The 22,998-nt window shown below is 34.9% G+C and overlaps 1 protein-coding gene across 7 annotated transcripts in view; it reads left to right on the top strand.

The window, feature by feature from the left end:
* DCLK2 (doublecortin like kinase 2) overlaps positions 1-22,998 on the top strand; it is a 66,563-nt gene that overhangs the window by 31,519 nt on the left and 12,046 nt on the right. For 4 of the 7 annotated variants that reach the window (XR_015729054.1, XR_015729055.1, XR_004595547.3 and 1 more), the window contains exons 5-13: positions 4,807-4,901; positions 5,723-5,795; positions 9,193-9,301; positions 13,571-13,628; positions 15,674-15,793; positions 17,489-17,635; positions 20,916-21,049; positions 22,085-22,162; positions 22,756-22,852. Coding sequence is in view for 2 of the 7 variants with exons in the window: in XM_034442717.3 (XP_034298608.1) it covers positions 4,807-4,901; positions 5,723-5,795; positions 9,193-9,301; positions 13,571-13,628; positions 15,674-15,793; positions 17,489-17,635; positions 20,916-21,049; positions 22,085-22,162; positions 22,756-22,852 (911 nt within the window). In the remaining 5 variants the exon portion in view is untranslated. Of the gene's footprint in view, positions 1-343; positions 395-4,806; positions 4,902-5,722; positions 5,796-9,192; positions 9,302-13,570; positions 13,629-15,673; positions 15,794-17,488; positions 17,636-20,915; positions 21,050-22,084; positions 22,163-22,755; positions 22,853-22,998 lie in introns of all 7 variants that reach the window. The other 3 variants (XR_015729053.1, XR_004595546.3, XM_034442715.3) reach the window with 1 other exon arrangement.

The raw sequence follows: 22,998 nt of genomic DNA, 5'->3' as shown, positions 1-22,998 counted from the left end.
TTTAACTTCATCTCAAACTGACTTCCGCACCTTTCTCATAACATGGTTATGCTTGAAACTCTTTAAAAATGCTTGAAAGTTTCTGTTTCACACTTACAATTGTTCAACTTGAAATAATTCAGATTTGAAACATTTGAAACATCCCTGCTCTTTTTCTTTTTGCAATAGTTTAATGAGTTTTTATGTTAGTTTAAGTCGTATCTGTGGTAATATATTTAAGTTTATTGTATCTTTGCTAGAAAACAAATAGTTGAATTTCTTCTCTCTCTCTCTCTATCATTTTCTCTTCTTGACTATGAATAACCTTTCTTCTTTTTCTTTTTTATCAATTGAATGAGTACAGTAAAGAGGGGTGGCCACTACTCCAGTACATGCTCTTCAGCAAAATCCCCAGGTGAGCCATTCATGCTATGGCTTCATATCACCATCTTTTCGCCTACATTTTTATTTTACTTTTCCTGTCTGTTGATCTATTCCTTTATCTTTACATTATACATTTTATGATTAGCAAAACTGATGTACTTACTCCCCTTTTCTGTAAGACCTTGGAAAATATATATGATATTTTTGCATATATGATACTAACATTATATTAGATAACTGATTTATTAAGGTATCATTTAAGTTGATAATCACTATTAAAGAAAGATTTGTTAACCCAACATACAGCTAAGTTTGAGGTTGGAGACATACAGTTACAACAACAAAAATAAAAAATAAATACATAATGAAATAAAGCATATTTTCTAATTTGCTTATGTAGAAAGTTATATCAGAAATAAAACTCCTGTTAATTAGCGTTAGAGATTTGTATATCAGTTGATATTAGTGAAAATAGTGGCTTCCAAGGTCTTGATGAATGCAGCCGAATTAACTGTTTTGCTTACAGTATACAGTATAGGTTTATAAATAGCATTTTGTAAATACCATATACAGTATAGTTTTATAAATAGACTTGTGAAAGATGCTAGCCCGCAAAAGTATTTATTAGCCTTGTAAAAAGTTAATCGTCTGATTTTCATTTTAATATCGACTACAGAAAAGGAAAGTTTTCCTTCCTTTCTGAGTAGGATAAAGCATGGCCACTTTCTTCTTCACTTACAAGACATTAGTTCTCATTTCTGTTAACCTGAAGAATTGTTAAACATGAACTTGGTATTCTGAAACTGTTTCCAGTTTCTGGTTTCTGCCATTGAGTGATATGATTTGAAGTTTTGAAATATTGTAGGTAAGTAACTTTCAGAACAATATGAAAACTCTACACTTCAAATAAGAAGGAAAAATATTCATCATGCATATTAGTGTCTTTTGGAGTGGTTATTGTTTTGTTATCTGGAGAGCCCCTGATTGTTTTTCCCTTGTCTTCCATTGCAATATAGCTTTTATATGGTATGGATTCATCATTCACACCTGTTTGAAGCCAATTATAAGGATGCTTTTCAGAAGATTTTCCTTTTGACAATTTATATTTTATGCTCTTTGGAGTCGTGCTATTGAACACGGCCAGCTGGCTCTGTTCCAGACTCCTAAAACTGACTGATGATTTAGGAAAGTTAAAAATTCAATTCTGGCTCTTTGTAAATGCAAGGAGAGTAAACTACTTGTTGTTTTATTTTGTGTATCCAATAGATACAGAGAACTTGTCTGCAGCTTGCTTGATAAAGATAGAGGCACTTAGAGGAAGATATAGACACTTGCAAATTTGGTCTAAAAATAAAATGAATTTTCTAGTTGTGGGTAGACTGTAGCTCTCTAAATTCCCAGTTACCTCTTCACATTCTGTCTGAGTATTCTGTGTATTGTGTGCAGATCTGAAAAATGCCAAGGTGGGGAAACCTGTTCTTAAACATTGTGAAAAGTAACGCTGTTAGTTCAGAGAAAGAAGGCTAGATTCTCTGCATGCATGTTGGTTGTAAATATTAAAGACTTTTATTTGTGTATATATTTTTGATTTATTTATTTATTTTAAATCTTGTTTGGCATATTCATCCTTGCAGATATTCACAGAGCACCTGTTAAATGAATGTTCTGTTGCCCATTATAGACATTCTTTACAGAATTCAAATGTGTAAGTTGTTACAAGGATTTCCATGGAAACTAAATATCTAGTTGACAGACTCATTTAAAAAAGCAACTGAACTATAGTTGAAAACAGTATGGCTCCAAAAGCATTTTCTTCTCTCTGGGAAATCATGAAAACACTAAAGCATAAATTATATCGTTGGGAGCATGGTAGCTATGTTCCGACACCTTATAAATAAGGTATTGTTGGTACATGTTACAGTCTGATGAAGCATTACAAAAAAACGTAGGGAGTCCAGTTAATAAAGGATGTCTTATTTGTGCATTTGTTTTATTTACAAATGTGTATGCCATCCACACCCGAATGGATTTGTTTGACTTTTTAAATTTTATTTTTATTGTTTTTAAATCAATAACAAGAAAAAAGAAAAGCAAAACATGAAGTTAATTATAATGCAAAGACATACATTTTCAAAGAAGTGCATTAAAAAAGTGAAATATAGAATGGAAAAAATAAAAAATGTTGCAGCAATGAGCTGTTGCAATTCTATATATATTTGTCTAATGTAAATAATCAAGTACACATATGTTAATTTTTAATACAGTTATATAACCCTAACTATCTTCTATTAATGCAGTATCATTTGTGTAAATGAGTTCTAGATTTCATTACATTTATCCATACAAAGTCTACATCTGTAGGCAATCCACTCAAAGATGGCAAATGTCACAAGGTTTTCTATCTATTGAGTGAATGGGGCCATATATTTATCTTTCCAATGTTGCAATGTTGGTGTTTTAGCCATAATAAGGACACAGAGAATCCATTTATGTGGTCCAGTTGTGAAATTCCATGCACTATCCTGTTTCCCCAAAATAAGATCTCTCCTGATAATAAGCCCAATCAGACTTTTGAGTGCATGGCAATAAGGCCAAGCACTTATTTCAGGGTTCAAAAAAATATAAAACAGGGTCTTATTTTCGGGGAAACATGGTAGGTACGTAATTCAAGAGAATGTTACCCTTTGAAAATTTTAGCTTTTTTAAGCTTCATATTATTCATATGCAGTCCGCTACTATCTCTCAAAATTTAGTAAGTTTAGGACATTGTAAAAATGTGTGTTTTAAAGAAACATAGATCTGTTTGACTTAATATAAGAAAATTATATGAAGGGTAGAACAAAAATGTAAGAAATCTAAAATACTTGGTTAAGATAGGTTTTAAAGCCCCTCCTAACCTGTAGTAAGAACAGGTCTGCCTTGACACTTACAGGAATTTGTTCCACAATATAGATCTCAGGAAAACAAAATTGACTTTTTATGTTGTCTCAGGAATCAGGTTTAATTTGAAGGAGATTATAATAGCAATAGCACTTAGACTTATATACCACTTTACAGTGCTTCACAGCTCTGTCTAAACGGTTTACAGAATCAGCAAATTGCCCCAACAATCTTGGCCCTCATTTTACTGACCTCAGAAGGATGGAAGGCTGAGTCAACCTTTAGCCTGGTGAGATTTGAACTGCCAAATTGCAGGCAGCCAGCAGTCAGCAGAAGTAGCCTGCAGTACTGCACTTTAACTACTGCAATATTGTGGCTCTAATCAGTGGTTGGACCTGCAAAAGATGTTCCATTGAAAACAAATAAGCATATTGAACAACATAGTTATTTCTATAGGAGTAATGTAGCACCTGTGACACTCAGGTAGCACTTGCACTATTTGAGGCCAGCTACAATTTCTGAATCATCTTCAAGGATTAGTCCATGCATTACAGTAATCCAACAGGTCTTCTTCAAAAGGATGTACTAATAAAACATCTGATAGCGAAACAATTATAACTCAAAAGTCAATAAGCAAAACATACACATAAAGCTTACAGATAGACAAGATAAATATCAACTGTTACCAGTACAACACAGAAGAAAACTCTTAAAAGCAACCTTTCCAGTTTGCTATTTGAGAAATCTGGGCACTGTGGTCAAAATGTACAGATAGTTCTCTATTTACGACCAAAATTGAGCCCAAAATTTCTGTTGTTGACATATTTGTTAAGTGCGTTTTGCCCCATTTTATGACCTTTTTCTCCCCTCAGTTGTTAAGAGAATCACTGCAGTTGATAAGTTATTTGTTGTTAAGTGAATTTGGCTTCCCCATTGGCTTTGCTTGTCAAAAGGTCGCAAAAGAGAACCACATGACTTTGGGACACCCCAATGGTCATAAGTATGAACCAGTTGCCAAGCATCTGAATTTTGATCACATGTTCCTGGGATTGCTACCAAGGTCATAACTATGAAAACTGGTCATAAGTCACTTTTTTCAGTGTCGTTGTAATTTTGAACAGTCAGTAAATGAATTGTTGTAAGTTGAGGACTACCTGTAAATGCAAGGATACCTGGAAAAGGTTGTGCTGATGCTTGAATTTACATACCAAGGAAGACTTTCTTATCAAGTCCTAAGGATATCCAAGGAAAAGGACTTAGCAAAGAGAATTCTCGGGGGAGAAAATGTTTGAATACAATGAACCATTGAAAGCAAAGAAAAAAATAAGAGTGCTTCTTTGAAAAAAAACCCCACAAGCATTAGAAACAGGATTTAACAGCTCTTTAATAAGCATATCTTATTGAACTTGTTATAATTCTCATACTGTGTATCACCAGAGGGGTATTTCCAGACAGTTAACATAGATAAACTGAAACCATCACTAGAACTTTACTACAACTTTACTAGAAGTTCAATTTTTACTTTACTGCGTAACATGTTCATTTCTCTTCTTTTTTTATAAGTCAGTGGAGCCCCCAGCAGCCAGATTTCTACTCCTAAATCAACAAAATCATCTAGTTCCTCACCAACAAGTCCTGGAAGTTTTCGGGGACTCAAGGTATAGTTTATGTAATTTCATCTGTTTCATAAAAATATTAGGTGGCATTAATAATATTTATTTACATTTAGAATATTTATTTACATTTAGAATATTTACATTTATTTACATTTAGAATATTTACATTTATTTACATTTAGAATAATTGGAAATTATTATTAGATTTAAATTTATTATTTATTATTATTATTTAAATTTATTATTAGGTTTTAGATTTAAAACACAGATTCCAATTGAATATTAATCCCTTACAGTAAGAACAGTTCAGCAGCTGGCATGGCAGATTGATTTCATTTGGATTAGATTAAGTCTATGATTCTATTAGTCTTTTCTGTTTCTGTTTCTTTTCTGATAAAATCATATTGTAGAAAATATAGGTTATTGTTTCGGTCCAAAAATACTCAAAATGGACCCATTGCAATAAATGAAATTTAGATTTGTTAATTAGCTTTTTAAATCCCACTGATTTTCAGTGTTATCTGCTCAAGAAATCTAAAGGATTAACTATGATTATTGATAAAAAAGTATATAATAATGGTTTTTAAAAAATGGGATTGCCACCTAGAGTCGACAGTATGCATGTAGCGAATTTATCTGATCCTAAGAAACTAAGCTAGACTCAGGTATTAACAGATACAAAGACTGTTGGAGAATTTCAATAAAATCTTATTTGACATATGATGGAAGACTGAAACTGTAGTTCAGAAATATTAAATAACAGTTATTAAATATTTAATATATATTAAATATTTCAATTTGTTTTGCAGTATGATTTTGATGTATGTTATTGCCATAGCATTAGTTATTTTATCTACTGACAGATTCTCCCTCCTTGTGAATCTTCTGCTAATGTAAATGGTGTGCCTGAAATATCTCCTTCTCTGAGTCCTGAAGGTAAGAATCTAATCGGGCATGTTAATGGTAATTTCAGATCGTTTTTTAAAATAAATCTCCATGTAAGTGATATTATAATATAGAAATATTAAATGCTATTGTCTAACTTTAATTAAATGTAATTATAATCTGATTTAAATATAAATTGCAAATGAATGGAACCAGCAGTGATTTATAATACTGTAATTAGAGTCTTCCTGTTAGAGATAACCTGTTTTTACTCACTAGTGTAGAGGTGATACCTAATGCCATGGGATTGGGCTATCTGAGGACTGCCTCTTCCTGATTACATTAGCCCTGCACAGTGGTGAAATTTAATTTTTTTTACTACCGGTTCTTGGGAGTGGCTTGGTGGGCGTGGTGTGGCTTGGTAGGTGTGGCTTGGTGAGTGTGGCTTGGTGGGCATGGCAGGGGAAGGATACTGCAAAATCTCCATTCCCATCCCACTCCAGTAGAAGGATACTGCAAAATCTCCATTCCCACCCAACTCCAGGGGAAGGATACTGCAAAATCCCCATTCCCCCTCCACTTCTGGGGGAAGGATATTACAAAATCTCCATTCCCACCCCACTCTGGGGCCAGCCAGAGGTGGTATTTGTTTGTTCTCCGAACCACTCAAAATTTCCGCAACTGGTTCTCCAGAACCTGCTGTATTTCAACCCTGTCCCTGCCCCATTAAATCTGTCAGTGGGTACCATTAGCTATGGATCTGCATCTCACCGGCTCAAGGTTGACTCAGCTTTCCATCCTTCCAAGTTGGTAAAATGAGGACCCAGATTGTTCGGGGCAATATGCTGACATTGTAAACTGCTTGGAGAGGGCTGTAAAGCACTGTGAAGCGGTATATAAGTCTAAATGCTATTGCTATTTGGTGGGTTCCTCTATACGTGACTTCTCTGCTGTGGTGCCAACCTCATGGAACATTCTTTTTCCCAAATTAGATTACCTCTATTTCTTTGATATTCTGGAAGGACCACAAGATCCAGTTATATTATCAGGCCTGGTGTTCTCAGGGAACCAGAGACATGCTTAGATGGGTACATTGCTGAGGTGGCTTCTCTGTGCCTAAATTTTGTGTATCTGATTTATAGGATTGGTTTTTTTAATGTGATTTTTATTTTTCTATATTTGTTTTTTTTTTCTGCTTGTTGTATGCTGCTTCACCTTACTTTGAGGTGGTTGACCATACAAATTTGATTAATAAATAAATAAATTCCCTTATACGTGTGCACACGCACACACACACACACACACACACACACACACACTTTTTCTCACACACACAGACTATAAAAAGAATAAATATGGCAAGTGGGTGGTCAAAGAAGAAGTTATTTGGAGGCTAAAATTATGTCCTGTAACCATATATAAGCTTTTGCATAAGACACTTATTTATATATTTTATTAAGTGTATAAAAATTCCCTTTTTAATGACTCTGTAAAGTAATGTTCATATAAATATTAACATGAACCTTTATTGTTTCTGTTCAATAAAATACAATAGATAGATATAATATTAGAATTCAGCAAAGTTAAGCAAAGACTGAATTGGGATATATTTCCTCTTTTATAAAATAAAATCTACATGTTCTTAGCAAACATTTACATTTATTTTGAATTTTTAGTCTTTGCATTGCATTACAACATCCTTTTCCACCCCAGGGAATGTTCAGATATACTGTATTTTTATTCCTAACACTTCGGAAGGGATTTGAATTAATGAAGACTACAAGAGAATCTCAGCATGCAAATTAAATCTGTGTGTGTGTGTGTGTACATGTGTTTTCGAGTCAGTATTGATTCCTGGCAACTGCCTAAACACGTTCCTGCAGTCCTCTTGGCAGGATTTCAGAAGTAGCTTGTCTTTGTCGTCTTCCTAGAACTGAGAGAGAGTGAGTAGTCCAAGATTATTTAGCTCGCTTCAAGCCTGTCCAGTCTGAAGGGCTGAGTCAAAAGCTGAGGCCCCTAGCAACAAGGGCGGGACTTAACAACTATGACAGACTCAGTCCATCAATCTGAACAGACGAGTACAACCTGTCCTGGCTGCTGTCTCCACCCACAATGGAGAACTTGAACATCCTCTCCTGGTTTCTGGCTTGTTGCCTTAACCACTGCACCAACCCGGAATACATTAGAAAACAAGATTAAGCAAGGCAGTTTAGTTAAATTGTGCTCTAAAAGTAACTTAATTCTCTTTATTTGTTGCAATGAAACACTTCCCGTTGTCTTCAAGCTTTCTTTTAACTCAGGGGTGGCAAACTCACAGCCCACGGGCTGGATGCATCACGTGCTGGCCATGCCCATGCCCGGTTTAAAGAAGGGGGAGAAGTCCTGATAGGTCACATGACGACGCCGTGATGCCGGGAGTTTGACAGCCCTGTTTTAGCTCTTACCCCTGTAGTTTGCAGAGCCAACAGTTTCTAAGGAGGTACTCCTGGCTTTAGGAAGTGCTGGAGAATACTCCAGCTTCAGTGAAAAGATTGGTAATACCCTAAAATACAAAAGACAGGACAGCAAAAGGCAATTTCTCTCAATACAAGCTGGAAGGCATAATTCTTTAAAAAAGGCTGTGCATCACAGCCTTCTCGGGCTTTTGTGGTGTGGGAATATCCTCACAGATTTCTCCAGTTGCATAGGCTTCAGGATTTTAGCAAGTCATGCTGCAGAATACTAAGATAACATTTCTTTAGCAAGAATGGAAGTAACTTCGGTGCAGCTGCTTCACATGTGCAGAAGAAGCCTCTTGTCGCCTTTGCAAATGTGAAGGGGGTGTAAATCTGAGCAAAGCAAAGCAACACAATCTCTTTCATCTTAGAACATCTTTGATCGAAGAAAATATATTAACTAAGGTTAATGCTGCCCGGAAACCACTTATCAACTTTTTGCGTGAAACAGAAAAGAATGAATTTATGATATATGGATTTGATGATTAGAAAAAATATAGAATATAGAAAAAATATATAGTAAGGTTAAACTACATTTAAAAATTATAACTGCTGCAAAAAAAATCAAAAGTTACTCCTTTATATTTTCATTGTTTCCTTTTTTCCTGCACTCTTGGCTTTATCTTTTCTGTCTTTGTTTCTTTTTTTTTTTCTAGCTATTAGTTCTTGTTTTTATTTGTCTTATTTAAAATCTTAGTAAAGTTGTTGGGAAAAAACTGGAGAGACCCCATTGTTTTGGTACATTATTTCATTCAAATCTACAGTCGTTTCCTGTAGAAGAGTTACAGAGTCTTTGAGAAAATGAGGCATAGAAACATATTATGATGACCCTTGGATGATCCTTATTTAAACTTTTTCTTCCATTTTGGATTCATTTTATTTGGATTTTTTAATGTACATTTTATAGCATTTGTTTGTATTTTCTCTAACATTTACCTTTTTGTATCTTGAAGGTATAAATGGAAACAAGTACTCTGAGACAGCCACCATTCTTGAAAAGTACAAAGTGGGAAAAGTGATTGGTGATGGTAATTTTGCAGTGGTAAAGGAATGCATAGAACGGTGAGCAAGGATATTGCCTAGATATCTCACTATTTTCTTGCAACTTTAGAATGAACAGTGAGAACATATAGGCAAATTATTATAATTTCAAGAAGAACTTTAAGGGCCCTTCCTCTTTTCTGGCACCTGTTAGAAAACCTGAAATTTCCAATATAATATTCTCCTCATAACTATTGGCATCTGATGATGACTATCAAAATTATCTATTTACCTTGGGGGGGGGGATAATACCCATTATGATAATGGATTATATTATATACTAATGCAATGATTAATAGGAAACTTTGAAAAAGTTTTATTAGCACTAGAAACTTTAGGTTTTCAGTATTATTAGTCAAACTAAACAATTTATACTTTTGATAATTCTATGCAGTTTTGTGTTTCTAGTTGTTCATTTTTTTGGTTGTTCAATCTCATTGTTAGAAAAGCTGGGAAAAATATTGCTTGAATAGAGTCACTTGATTGAAATGGTAGGCTATGGAAATTGAATCAATCATTTAAGGCAGTGTTTCTCAACCTTGGAAGCTTGAAGATGGGTGGACTTCAACTCCCAGAATCCCCCAGCCAGCGCTGCTGGCTGGGGGATTCTGGGAGTTGAAGTCCACCCATCTTCAAGCTTCCAAGGTTGAGAAACACTGATTTAAGGGATCAATGGAAAGAACAATGTGGGTATTCAGTGCATCAGTAGTTTTCTTAGCAAGGATAGGCCAACACCATTCTTTTGTAATTGTCAGTATTTGTTTGATAATGAAGTTCACAAAATGAAGACCACAAGAGAGTAGTGGAAACTAGAGATTTTAGTGGAAACTACAAAGGTAACTTTGTTTAAAAACAAGGCTCAAATCCAGGAAGCCCTCATTGGCACTTGCACAACATCTGTTCAACAACTTTAACATTTGATTCCCAAAGGAAGGCCATATGGGTTGCTGAATGTCCAGACATAGGAAGACACATAAATGACCCCAGGTATCAGGTTTTGAACTACCATGCCAACAATGGACAATCCTATATAGGATTTGCACTTGCACAACATCTGCTGGGATTCACTGTATAAATGGGGGATAGTATCCTCCCCTCGGTGTGGCTGCGGGGTCCCGCATCAAACTGTAGATTGCATCACGACCGGCTGTAAGCTAAGGGTATATATTGGTCCAGTACCTGATTTTTTTTCATATAAACAATGCTGCGATTCAGTGGTTAGATGGCCTAGACTCGTGTTGGCGACCCTATGGCATTGTGCCGAAAGTGGCACGCAGAGCCATTTTTCCGGGCACACGAGCTGTCGCCAAGCTCACCTGAAACTGTGCATGCGCGCCTGCCCCAGCTGGTGTTCAGGCCTCTGGTGCGCATGCGCACAATTCAGGAGACCCAGCTGGTCTTCAGAGCACTCCTGCGCATGCATGCATGTTTGCACATGTGCACAAGATGACTGGTGCGCAGTGTGCGCATGTGCGGACAGCGTTTGTGCACATGCATTGCATGCATGAAAGCTGTGCGCATGCACATGGTGAGATTGCGCACGCAGCATGCGCTAGTGTGCATGTGTGAAAACTGTGCGCATGCATAGATAGTGTGGTTGTGCACTCAGCACATGGGGAGGAGCCGCGCATTACCACGGAGGGTGTGTGAGCACGTGCAGCACGTGAAGTGCATTCTTGTTCGGCACTCGGTAAGTAAAAAGTTCACCACCACTGGCCTAGACTTTGGTATCTGATTATACAGCTTTTTAACGTTGAGGGTAAAGTGTCATTCTCCAAGCTTATGGGTTGGCTTTTGAACCTTTCATTACCAGGCTAGGTAAACTCTTCAGCAGACTTAGGGGATGTCAGTGTCACTGTTCTTATGTTTATAAGGGCTTTTTAACATTCATATTTTATTGTGGTTTTTTTTTTAATCTAGGCAAAATGTTAACATATATTGCAAGCTCATATGATATGTCATACACTGAGTCAATTTTTTTAAAAAGAAAGGATGAAATTTATCTTTTGAAATGGTGTGTCCAATATACAAATAACTGGAAAAATAGTAAGTTGGAAGCATAGACAACAATAGACGGGGTTGACATGTTTTTAGTTGCTTTAATTGGTTATCGTGGGAGCCTATTTGTATTTCTTGACAGCACAGCTCCTTTTCTGAACTGCTTCTAATTTTTTGGTAAGAAAAAAAATTATTAGCTAGAACACATCTCTAATTTTGCAGTCATGGCAATTATTTGAATATTTATTTTTATGTAGAGAAGTTGTATGGGGAGGGGTAGAAAAGTTGCAGGTATCATATTTGAAATGTGTATGCCTTCATTATGCCAAGGGCTTATCCTTGTATTCCTGATAACAGAAATTAAAAAAGACTTGGGGAAAGTATACCTTTCTGATAAAAATGATTCTTTTTTTTTTAGCATGATATTATACTGGGGCAAACAAAATGAGTTCACTGTATGTTGTTCTTTTAGACTGCTAAATTACAGAATCAACTGTAATTACTCTTGCCCGTACAAGGTAGCAATAATATTAATTTTAAATGGTTATGGCAGTTTTTCAATGTAGTTAAATCAAGTGACATCACTTTGCAAAGAGACAGAATTGTTTGTCAATACAAGGTACTTTCATGAGAAAAATGAAATTAATGAAATTTCTTAGTGCAAGGTGTTTGTAGAAAGATTTATCATAGCATCTGAGGAAATGTACAAATGTATAGCTCTTAAGCAGAAGTTTAAAAAACAGTGCTTATTTGCTCAAATTTCTTCCACTTATATATCCATCATACAATCCAGTCTACTGTTTCTTAAGATATTATTGAGTTGTCTTTTTCTTCCCCCTTTCATTCTCAGCTGGCTGCAGTTGTAACTATGACAACCTGGCAGACACAGCTGTGCTTTTATAGCAGTGTTATACTTGTAGTGAACCAACCATCTTCGATATGTGTAGTTCTGGTGTTACGCTTCTGTAGCAAGATTTGATAGCCTAAATGCCCGAGTAAAAGAATGTTTATTACTATTCTTATTACTATTTATTTATTCTTATTCTTGATGTTTCTTTTTGTTAACTGGTCACAATAAACTGCTGTCATAAAAAGGTGTATTATATTTCCATGGATTATTCCAATATTACGCAGCAGCAAATATTTATGCCCATTTCACAGTTTTGTTGCGTTGACTTTCAATAATGAAACTGCTGTATATGTATTTTCAATGCATATTGATTTTAATAAACCAAGAATAAAAATTTAAAAATATTTTTAAAAATATGCCTTTAAAATTGGACTTTATGAATCTTGAACAGGTAGTTCTCAATTTACAGTTGGTCGCTTAGTGACCATCTCAAGTTACAACAGACCCCAACCCAAAAAAAGGAACTTATGACCATTTTCCAAAGTTATAGCTGTAGTGTTTGCTGAACAACTGTAACATTTGTTTTAAAACCAAGCATTCACTTAATGAACACTGCAAAACAAGTCATAAAATTGGGTCACTCACATGATAACCAGTTTTACAGTTCTCATATCCTACCACTTAATGTCAGGCTCTATTATGGTTAAAAGTCTTGGACTCTTTGTAGTCAAAAAGGATAACATTGAGTAAATATATAAACTGGACACACCATTTCAATCCATAACATCTATTCCTTCTGTAATGTTTTATTTTCAGAGGAAGTTACCTTTATAGTTTCCACTGGAAAATATGGTTATCAAAATTGTCTGGTGAAATCCTATTAATGCTACATTAAACACTTCTTAAACCTGTAGCTTCAACATAGATTTAAATTGTGATTCATTGTACAGTATTAATTAAGACAACTGACTTCTCAAAACAGGATTTCTCTGAATTGTCTAATTTAATAGACACTAGTAAAATGGCTAAGAAATATTTCTAATATGACTTCTCTTTTAAGGATATAAATGTGGGATGAGTAGCTGATATAATGGATTTCAAAGAAAATATCCATCTTATTCTTTATTCCCTTACAAATATGTAAATATTGTTATAGAACTACAGGACTGTACGTTTATTAAAGTAGGGTGAAAAATACGGAGTATCTAACCATAAATCTGGACACAACGTGAAGTTTTATATTTCAGTAAATTAAATGATAACAGAAAGGCTGGTTTTCGTAGTCAAGGCAACAGCAGACATGACTTGCTGAGAGAAAAAAGCAGAAGCAGTTCTATCTTCATTTTGTAATCTGTTCCCTTTGAACAAAGATATTTTCACAGTGTGTACTCAAACAAAAGACTTATTTAAGCACTCTTCTCTCCTCCTTTTGTCCTTTGTAGATCCACCAGAAAGGAATTTGCCCTGAAGATTATTGACAAAGGAAAATGTTGTGGAAAGGTAAAGAAGAAATACTGAATTTCTGTATCATAATACCAGAATATTAAATTATTTTAAGTCTTCACTTACCACTACTGTTGGAAAATATTTTCTCTTGGAACAGCATTTACCTTCTGGGTAAAATGTTCTTCATATGAAGCTATAACAGCAACGATCCTTGGGAAAATTTCATAAAAATAGTCCAGGTTGTAAATTATTGAACTGGATATTGAACAAATAAAACAAATCATAATATTAAGCCATTCCCTTAAACCTTTAATTTTATTTTTAAAAATCAAGGTGGTTATATTTTTAAAAAATCTTGGTACCAGAACAATTAGAGACCCAGTTGAATGTATAGAATAAGTTACAGGGTAAGGAAACTTTAAAATCTTCTAACTGTTATAATTTCGGGGATTGCAGAAGTATTCAGTTTTAGAATACAATGATCAGAATAATATTTGATTGTATTTTGTGTGAATAGGATCTGACAGATTAGTGCTTTACTAGATATTTTTTAAACAATAGGGAAAAGCACATGCTTCAAGTATTATTTTTGCTAGAGTGGTTTTTGATGGCTGTGACTGTCTCTAGTTCTTGTTTTTGTATCAGCCTATAGCAGGGGTATAAAACTCAAGGCCCGGGGTCCGGATCCGGCCAACGGGGTACTTAGATCTGGCCCATGGGGCCACTCTGGAAACAGCAAAAGACCCACGATGCTTCTACCCACAAAAACAGAGCTCGGGAGCCTGTTTTCACTAGCAGAGCACTCGGGCCACCATAGGCACCCTTGACAGGAGTGATGTCAAGCTGGCCACCCCCACCCTGGCCCCCCGAGGTCAAACACAACCCTGATGCAGCCTTCAATGAAATCAAGTTTGACACCCCTGGCCTATAGATTTGTGAGCTTGGACTTATGATAACTAAGTTTGTGAAGTTCTGTACAAGTTTTACTAGAAATTGTAGCGGGATCATCTTTGGTTTACTGTTCCGTAAGGGTCTGATTTAGCTGCAACAAAACCATAGTCTTACCAGCCTATTTAAAGAAAGATATTCAGCAACTGCTTAATTAGCTTTATGTATGTTCTGCCCACAAAACATGTCTCCCTCTTCACATGTAGCAAAATTCCACAGCAAGTTTATTATCAAAACTCTTCTCCCTTTCAGTATAATGAAAGAATACAAATGAATCCTAGTTGCATACAAAAAAGATGCATTTATTATATATCACATGTAATATTTTATTTCTGTTATTTCTTCCAATAGATTAATTGTTGTGAGTTGAGTTATTTCAATCTAGCCTTTATTCCAACTTTAGTATGAGTTCCACCTTTTCCCCATTAGACCATTTATTGAGTTCCAACCTTATTGTCATTCATATATTGCATTTTTTCCCATTCAGCATATATTTCTTTGGAGCAGACATATGTTTGTTCCAGAAAGACTGTTGATGCTCTCATATAATGATTAACAAAGGTGCGACTTGTTAAAACAATGTATGATGTACCACTTATTCACAGAATATTCACACTTAGCACATGGGTTTCTAGTAACTAAAGCATTAGGGTAACAGTTAATGAAATGCTCAGATCTGAACATAAATCAACTTATCTTTGTGATAATTACAAAAATAGCATTGGACTTTTCAAATACTACTATTGCTCCTTGCTCATAAACTATTCACATGTACTTCCCACAGTCTTCTTCACAAATGCATGAAGTGCATGAAAACAGAATGCTTGTACTGTGCTGAGGATCACAATTCTGATACTTTAAATAAACAGCCATGGGAATGCACCTAGTTGGCTACTTGCAATTGAAAACACCAAGTATATTACTGATCAGTGATTAGTTTTCATACTAAATTAACTTTAATTAGTATATTTTGGAACTATTATTAGTAAAGGCTTTTCCAATTCCAGTTTATTTTTTTGTAGATAGATAGCCACCTGATCAAGTATTGAGATGAACACTGGAAAGATCACTAGGTTGCTGCTTCTCACTTAATTCTTCAAATTATAATAGTTTTTTAAAATATGTTCTCCTCCTTTTCTAACAATGTATAGGAACACTTGATTGAAAACGAAGTGTCAATTCTACGCCGAGTGAAACATCCCAATATTATTATGCTAGTAGAGGAAATGGATACTGCAACTGAGCTATATTTGGTGATGGAATTGGTCAAGGTGAGGTTTTAGGTTTATTTTTTTATCATTATTGCATAGTACATTGTTGAGCTTTTCAGAGATCTGAAAATATTCTAAATTGTTATTGAACAGGAAATTTATGTAGTTATATACAAACATACCATGAATTTTCTGTTTCACACTCCATGATAGTTCATAGCTGGAGACTGAATATTATGCAAAAACATAATTGCTTCTAAAATCAGGCATATATGACTGTGCAATATTTTGCTTTTACACAGTAAAATGTGATGTTCTATCCAAGTATATAAAATACTGGAGGAATAAATTCTGATTAGAAAACAAATATCAGGCTCAACATAAAACCTCATAGCTTTTTCTTGAATTTTTGTGTTTAATACTGTATTAGGTTACCATATTTCTTGATATGTGTAGCAGAATTTATTGCCTTATATTCTAAAAATCTCATTTTGTCCATATTTTTTCATATATGAAAATAGATAATTCTCAAGGATTCCATTCTATACTTAAAAATTATTGTATTCTGCTTATATATGATGAGAAATTCTGGGAATTGAAATCCATATGCTATATCTGGGAGGTACCCAGATTGGTAAAAGTAACTGTAAACCTAAGTTTTTAACTTTTAAAACTATTTTTATAGCCAATTCATCTTCATTACATATATGCAGTATGATAATGGGTTGTTGAATCTTCTAGACATTAAAGGAACTACTAAAGTTGTAAAAATGAAGCAAATTGAGGCCTGTTCAGTGTACAGATTAACATCATAACATAAAGTATTATTATAATGGCATAACTTCCACCATATTATCCACCTGCTCTGGTAGGAACATAATCAATTGAACATCATGCCATCAATTCCCAACCATCACTCTAATTAATTTAACCATCACTCAGTTATTCTTTGAGGACCTCTCATTTCCCCCCTCCCCACCCAGAAACAAGCATGGATCAAACTCCCAGTTCCCACTCTGGAAGACACATGGGGCTGTACAAAGGCCCAGTCTGTCAGAGGCGGAACTAAGATCACTGAGATGTCTGCCCACCTCCTTGGGATCTATAGCCTCAACCCAGTGGTGAAATTCAAAAATTTTTTTACTACCAGTTCTGTGGGCATGGCTTAGTGGGCGTAGTGTGGCTTGGTGGGTGTGGCAGGGGAAGGATACTGCAAAGTCTCCATTTCCACCCCACTCCTGGGGGAAGGATATTGCAAAATCTCCATTCCCGCCCGACTCTGGGGCCAGCCAGAGGTGGTATTTGCCGGTTCTCCGAACTACTCAAAATTTCCGCTACCGATTCTCCAGAACCTGTCAGAACCTGCTGGGTTTCACCTCTGCCTCAGCCCATGTACTGGTAACGCCACAAGATGTAAGCTAGGTGCCATCTGAAATGATTCTGTCCATTCAGGTTCAGTTTGGAGTGAAAGGGAGTAATAAATAATAATCGGCTATGCGAACTAATCTCTATGGGACTAAGATATATATTTATTGTTATTGTTATTTTGTCTACATCATTCCATATGGAACGGTCAATACAAATATTATCTTTCTAAATAAACTCTTAATGTAACTGTAACTCTTAAATTAAGTCACTGATCTAAAAATTAATGATATACATCACTTTTTTCTCATTTCCTTTCAACTATGACATAACTTATACAGTAGTCTTCTTTGTAAATTCTATGATTTTCATTGGCATTTTTATTTACAGGGAGGAGATCTTTTTGATGCTATTACATCTTCAACAAAGTACACAGAGCGTGATGGAAGTGCAATGGTCTACAATCTAGCCAGTGCACTGAAATATCTTCATGGTCTCAGTATTGTCCACAGAGACATCAAACCTGAGAATCTTCTGGTATATTTCTTGTTTTCTGTATATTATTTTAAGGATGCATACAAGTAGTGTTAAGCAGCAATTTCTTTACAGAGTTAGGCTGTGAGCGTAGCCCAGTCATTCTCACAGAACATCTTAAATCAGTGAAAATATTATCCCTGCTGTTAGCAATAGAAGTTTTAGATTCATAGAAGGTGAGGCCACCTCAAAAAAAAATTAATCATGTTTTAGCAAACTACTGATTTTAAATAACATTTTAAATATGTTTTAGCCTCCAGCCCCCTAATCATCTTTGTTGCTCTTCTCTGCACTCTTTCTAGAGTCTCAACATCTTTTTTACATCGTGATGACCAAAACTGGATGCAATATTCCAAGTGTGGTCTTACCCAGGCATTATAAAGTGATATTAACACTTCACATGATCCTGATTCTATCCCTCTGTTAATGCAGTGTAGGACTCTGTTAGCTTTTTTGGCATCTGCAGCACACTGCTGGCTCATATTTCAGTGATTGTCCACTAGGACTCCAAGATCCTTCTCACAGTTGTTACTATTGAGACAGATGCCACCTATTATGTACCTGTACATTTTTCTTGCCTGGACTCCCTTGAGTCCAGATTAAGTCTGTAGTAAATGCATGAACATGTTCAAGTACTCTTCTTGATAGCAATACAGAAGTGGTTTGCTACTATCTTTGTCCCAGGGGTGTGTGTGTGTGTGTGTGTGTGTGTGTGTGTGTGTGAGAGAGAGAGAGAGAGAGAGAGAGAGAGATTTAATTTCCCAGTCTAGCTAAGAACTCTGTATCTAGCTATGAACCAATTCTGATCTCTATTATCCAATTTCTATCTTCCCTTTTCATTTTTATCAACAGATCTGCCCAGTTTATGGCTATTATTATCTCTATTTTTTTTAAAAAAAACCTCATGGTCCTAAAACAGCTTTATATGCTACTAGGTCATCATTTCAGAAATATTTTCCTACCTAAGTAAACAAATAGAACGACAGAGCAATAAAAGCACTGGAAGTGGAAATTATCTCTGATTTCCTGCCAGTTTAACTATTCTGAATGCCCTTTGGCAGCCGATGGTGGTACTGGTCTACCTGGCCTCTGGAAGGCTAGGACATGACTAGTCTACTGAACCTCTGGGCAGCAGCACTGAAGCTACTACAAGTGCTGCAATTTAATATTTTACCATCCGCAGTCCTTGAAGGTAAGTTGAACAAGGTTGCCTATGCAGAAAGGGTTTGTCTGTGTAATGCAGGAGCCATTGGGTTCTTGACACACGTACTGCTATATTGGGATTTTTACAGAGATCTTAGAAATTCAATATTAAATCCCCTCCTCAAGTCTTTGGTTAATGTCCTGATAAATTGTATATTCAATATCTTCTATTAGATAAATAATATGGCTACATTTGTGTTTTTAGCATGGAAACCTTGTGGGTAAACTACCGGCTACCTCTAAGTGTCGTCTTAGAGATAAATAGGCTTGCTGTACAACCAGGGGTGAAATGCTCCCGGATCGGACCAAATCTCCGGATCCGGTAGTGATTTTTCCCTGTGGTTCGGCAATCCGGTAGCGATTGCTGCCTGGGTGTCATTACTTCCTGGTTTTAACCAGGAAGTAATGTTTTTTTAACCTTCTGTGCATGCGCAGAAGATTTTGTGTACGCGCAGAAGGTGTGTGCGTGCATGGCGCATGCACTTCCGAACTGGGAAGGAAGGTAAGTAGATTTCACCCCTGTGAATCTCACATCATCGTCATTATTAATACTATCATCACTTATAGCTATTACCTATCTTGGATTGGATTGAATTGTGACTGTAAATATGTTTAGATTTAACTGAAATATTAGATCAGAAAAGGGCAGATTTTTATTTTTGTAGCATTATTTACCCCCTTAGTTTTTATTATTATATGTTATTATAAAGCTCATTTTAGTACAGGATAAAACCTGCATATCTTTATTAGTCTAAATGTAAAATCAAGTTTATCAAGATATTAATTAATATGCTATACTACATAAAGTCTTAATACAATTTATATTCCATTGTGTAGTTTCATATAGATTTTAGTGTTAATGAAATTTTTATTGTTTTACATTATTTTATGCTAGTCAGTAACCATGATAAAGATTTTCAAATGATTTGATCCTATTTAATTCTTTTTTGTTTTCTGTCTGTCTGTCTCTCTCTCTCTCCCCCCCCCCACCCACTCTGTGTGTGAGCATTGTTTTGCATGAGCTAAAAGCAGCTAAGTGCTGCCATCTGCTGGATTTATAGAATTGCTACATTTCAATTATTGTGTGGAAACATTTTATGGGTTGCTGGGTACGATGGATAATGAAGCAAAAGGATGATTCAACCAATCAATATTTATTATGAATTATGATCAATTAATCTTTAAAAAACTGAAAAAATGATTTGCCTACAAAACTATCAGTCATTGATCTTTTTCCTTAATTTATATTGGAAAAAGAGTGTGTGTGAGTGTGTGTGTGTGTGGGGAGAGACAGGGAGAGGGAGGGAGAAAGAGAGAGAGAGAGAGAGAGAGGTTATTGCTTTGAGGCTAATATTCAGAAACCATTATATAAATGAAAAAGGGAGAAGCATTCCTTAAACCCTGGTAAAGTAAATAGTTTTAGGAAGAAATTCACCTGCAAGTTATATCTAGATTAGATATAACTTGCAGATTCAATCTGTGTGACTAGATCTAGTTTAGTCATAATAATATACAACCTTTTCTCTAGGCCTTTTGGGCAAAATTCTACATATTTTCTGGAATTTCTGGATTTTCTGCAGTGTAATTTGGCTTGTTTTTATGTGGTGTTAATCTCCAGCTAAGATGAGAGGAGGTGTGAAGAGGGGCCTGAGTTTAGAGTCCTTTCTCCGCAAGAAATGATGTAAATATTACTCTCCCAAAATCTCTTTAAGGCTCTGTTCCCAAGGCAATGAAGTCAATCTGGCAAGATTCGTGTAAATAGGCCTGCAACAAATAAAGAAGTAACTTTGATCAGCTCATAGTGTCATTCGGGTTCCTTGTGCCTCAAATATTGCACTGAACTGTTTTGTTATTACAGTTATAATCTTAGGAATTGCTGTATTTTAGGTCCACTACTTAAACTAGTGTAATGAATAGAATGTATGCTGCCTAAGAAGAAATTGAACAATTGTCAGCCTATTTCTAAATAGTTCTATCGTAGTTTAATACATGCATAGTATTCTAGATTGCCTAACCATGTTACTGGATATTGTTCTTATCAAATTACGCAATATGGTTTATGATCTCCCCCCCCCCTCAGGTCTGTGAATATCCAGATGGGACAAAATCCTTGAAGCTAGGAGACTTTGGATTAGCCACTGTAGTTGAAGGACCTCTTTATACAGTCTGTGGCACACCAACCTATGTGGCTCCAGAAATCATTGCAGAAACAGGGTGAAAATTCATTTTAAAATAGAATTTTGGTGTTCTTAGTCCACAAATAATATTAATGTTATTTTTTAAAAAACTAAATGTGATATGTTCCTAGCTGTCTGAACATGTATTGTTAATATTTTTAATTTATTCTTAGAACTTGTCTAAAAGCCTGTTGAAAACTACAGCTTATCAAATTTTGTAAATCAGAGGTTTGTTAGGTATAATCTTAAATTTGCAGCTTACTTACTGAAGATAACTTTTTCAGTTTCTGATAAATACAAATAGAATGGTTAAGTGCAAAATAAATCAATTATATATAGCATGGGACAAATATTAAAAATAATAAGCCCAGACTATACCGTTACTTCAATATTAAATATTTATTTTAGTAAAGGCATGTAAGCTAAAAAGTAAAAAATGATCAGTTGAAACCCTGATCATAAACTTTAATTTAAAAATATGAAGTCATTCAAAAAACTTTCCTTAATATGGTTAAAATATCTATTTGGTTTCAATATTTTCAAATAAGCAGCATAGTTCTAAGAACTACAAAAACAGAGTGGCATATTTAGAAATTTAATTGAATTTGAAAAGCTTAAAACACAAAACTATATAGTTAAGTATGTACATAGCGCAATTGAAATATCATTCAGAAACTGAACAAGTAAAACTGCATAATTTAATAGCTACAAAATGTAAACAATATGCAGCAATAGGAATATCAATGGAAAGAAAACATGTAATGTTCTGTGAATATTAGAGAAACTTAGGGAAATACACACACACACACACACAATATAGCACACACGTACACACGTACGTACATATGTATGTATATACATAGGTATGTATGAATATGTATATATGTGTATATATATATTTGCACTGAAAATTGCATTCAATTGCTTATTAGATTGGCAAATTAAGTTTTGAATTATGCACCAATATTAAAAGTGATGATATCTTTAAAATGCTGATACTAAATTCAATATGCTTTGGTGTGTACTATGTAATATATTTAAATTGCAACTTTCCCAAACTTTTTTTTTATAGTTATGGCTTAAAAGTGGATATTTGGGCTGCAGGTGTCATTACATACATTCTCTTATGTGGGTTTCCACCATTTCGTAGGTAAGTTGAATCAATGACGCATGAAAAGTGTTGCACTTGCCTTTTAGCCACAGTGCTCTGATTTTTAATTGATAAATATTCTATTTAAGGAGATGTCCTAACACTCATCTGGTTTTCCAAAATTTGGGGTAACAGGTGATTTTAGTTTATCTCCTATAATGAAAAAATGACATTGATAAAAGAAGGAATATGTAAAACTGCATTTTATGCAGACTTGGTTTTCCCATAGATAGGTGCAAGTTATATTCAATAGACAGTTTTAATTTTGAAGTTGTCATAGATATACATGCTTAATTCCTTTTTTTTTTTTTTTGCTATTTTATATACTTGTCATTGTATCAGAAGTTCAATATTCCACTATCTGAGAAATATCTGGAGGCAATAGTAGAGATATTATTAAAGCTTCCTGAAGCAAATAATTTACAAAGAAAACAATAGTGATTGTATTTATTCTCAAACTAAATTCAGCTCGTATAAATACTGAAATTAGGACACAGTATTGCATGTCAAGTTAATCTTGTAATTTACCTTTTATAATGAACAATATAATGACCGTCATAGTAATTTTTTTCCTGCTTGGTTTTGATCCCCAGTGAGAACAACATACAAGAGGATCTTTTTGACCAGATCTTAATTGGAAAGCTAGAATTTCCTTCTCCATATTGGGATAACATCACTGACTCTGCTAAGGTACCAAGATGCATTGAAAGTGTGAGAATTGAAAGTATGAAAACATTTCTGATAAAGCCAAATCGGCCTATCCCTACCATAATTAAAATCTTTTCCTTACTTAGGGTCTGTAAAACTCAAGCCTTTATGTAGAAACATACAGTCTA

The sequence above is a fragment of the Pantherophis guttatus genome, chromosome 8 (assembly GCF_059756535.1).
Source record: "Pantherophis guttatus breed Tessera chromosome 8, ASM5975653v1, whole genome shotgun sequence".
In the NCBI taxonomy this organism is placed as follows: Eukaryota; Metazoa; Chordata; class Lepidosauria; order Squamata; family Colubridae; genus Pantherophis; species Pantherophis guttatus.
Note: the sequence above shows the minus strand (reverse complement) of the source record. Positions and strands in the feature narration are given on the sequence as shown.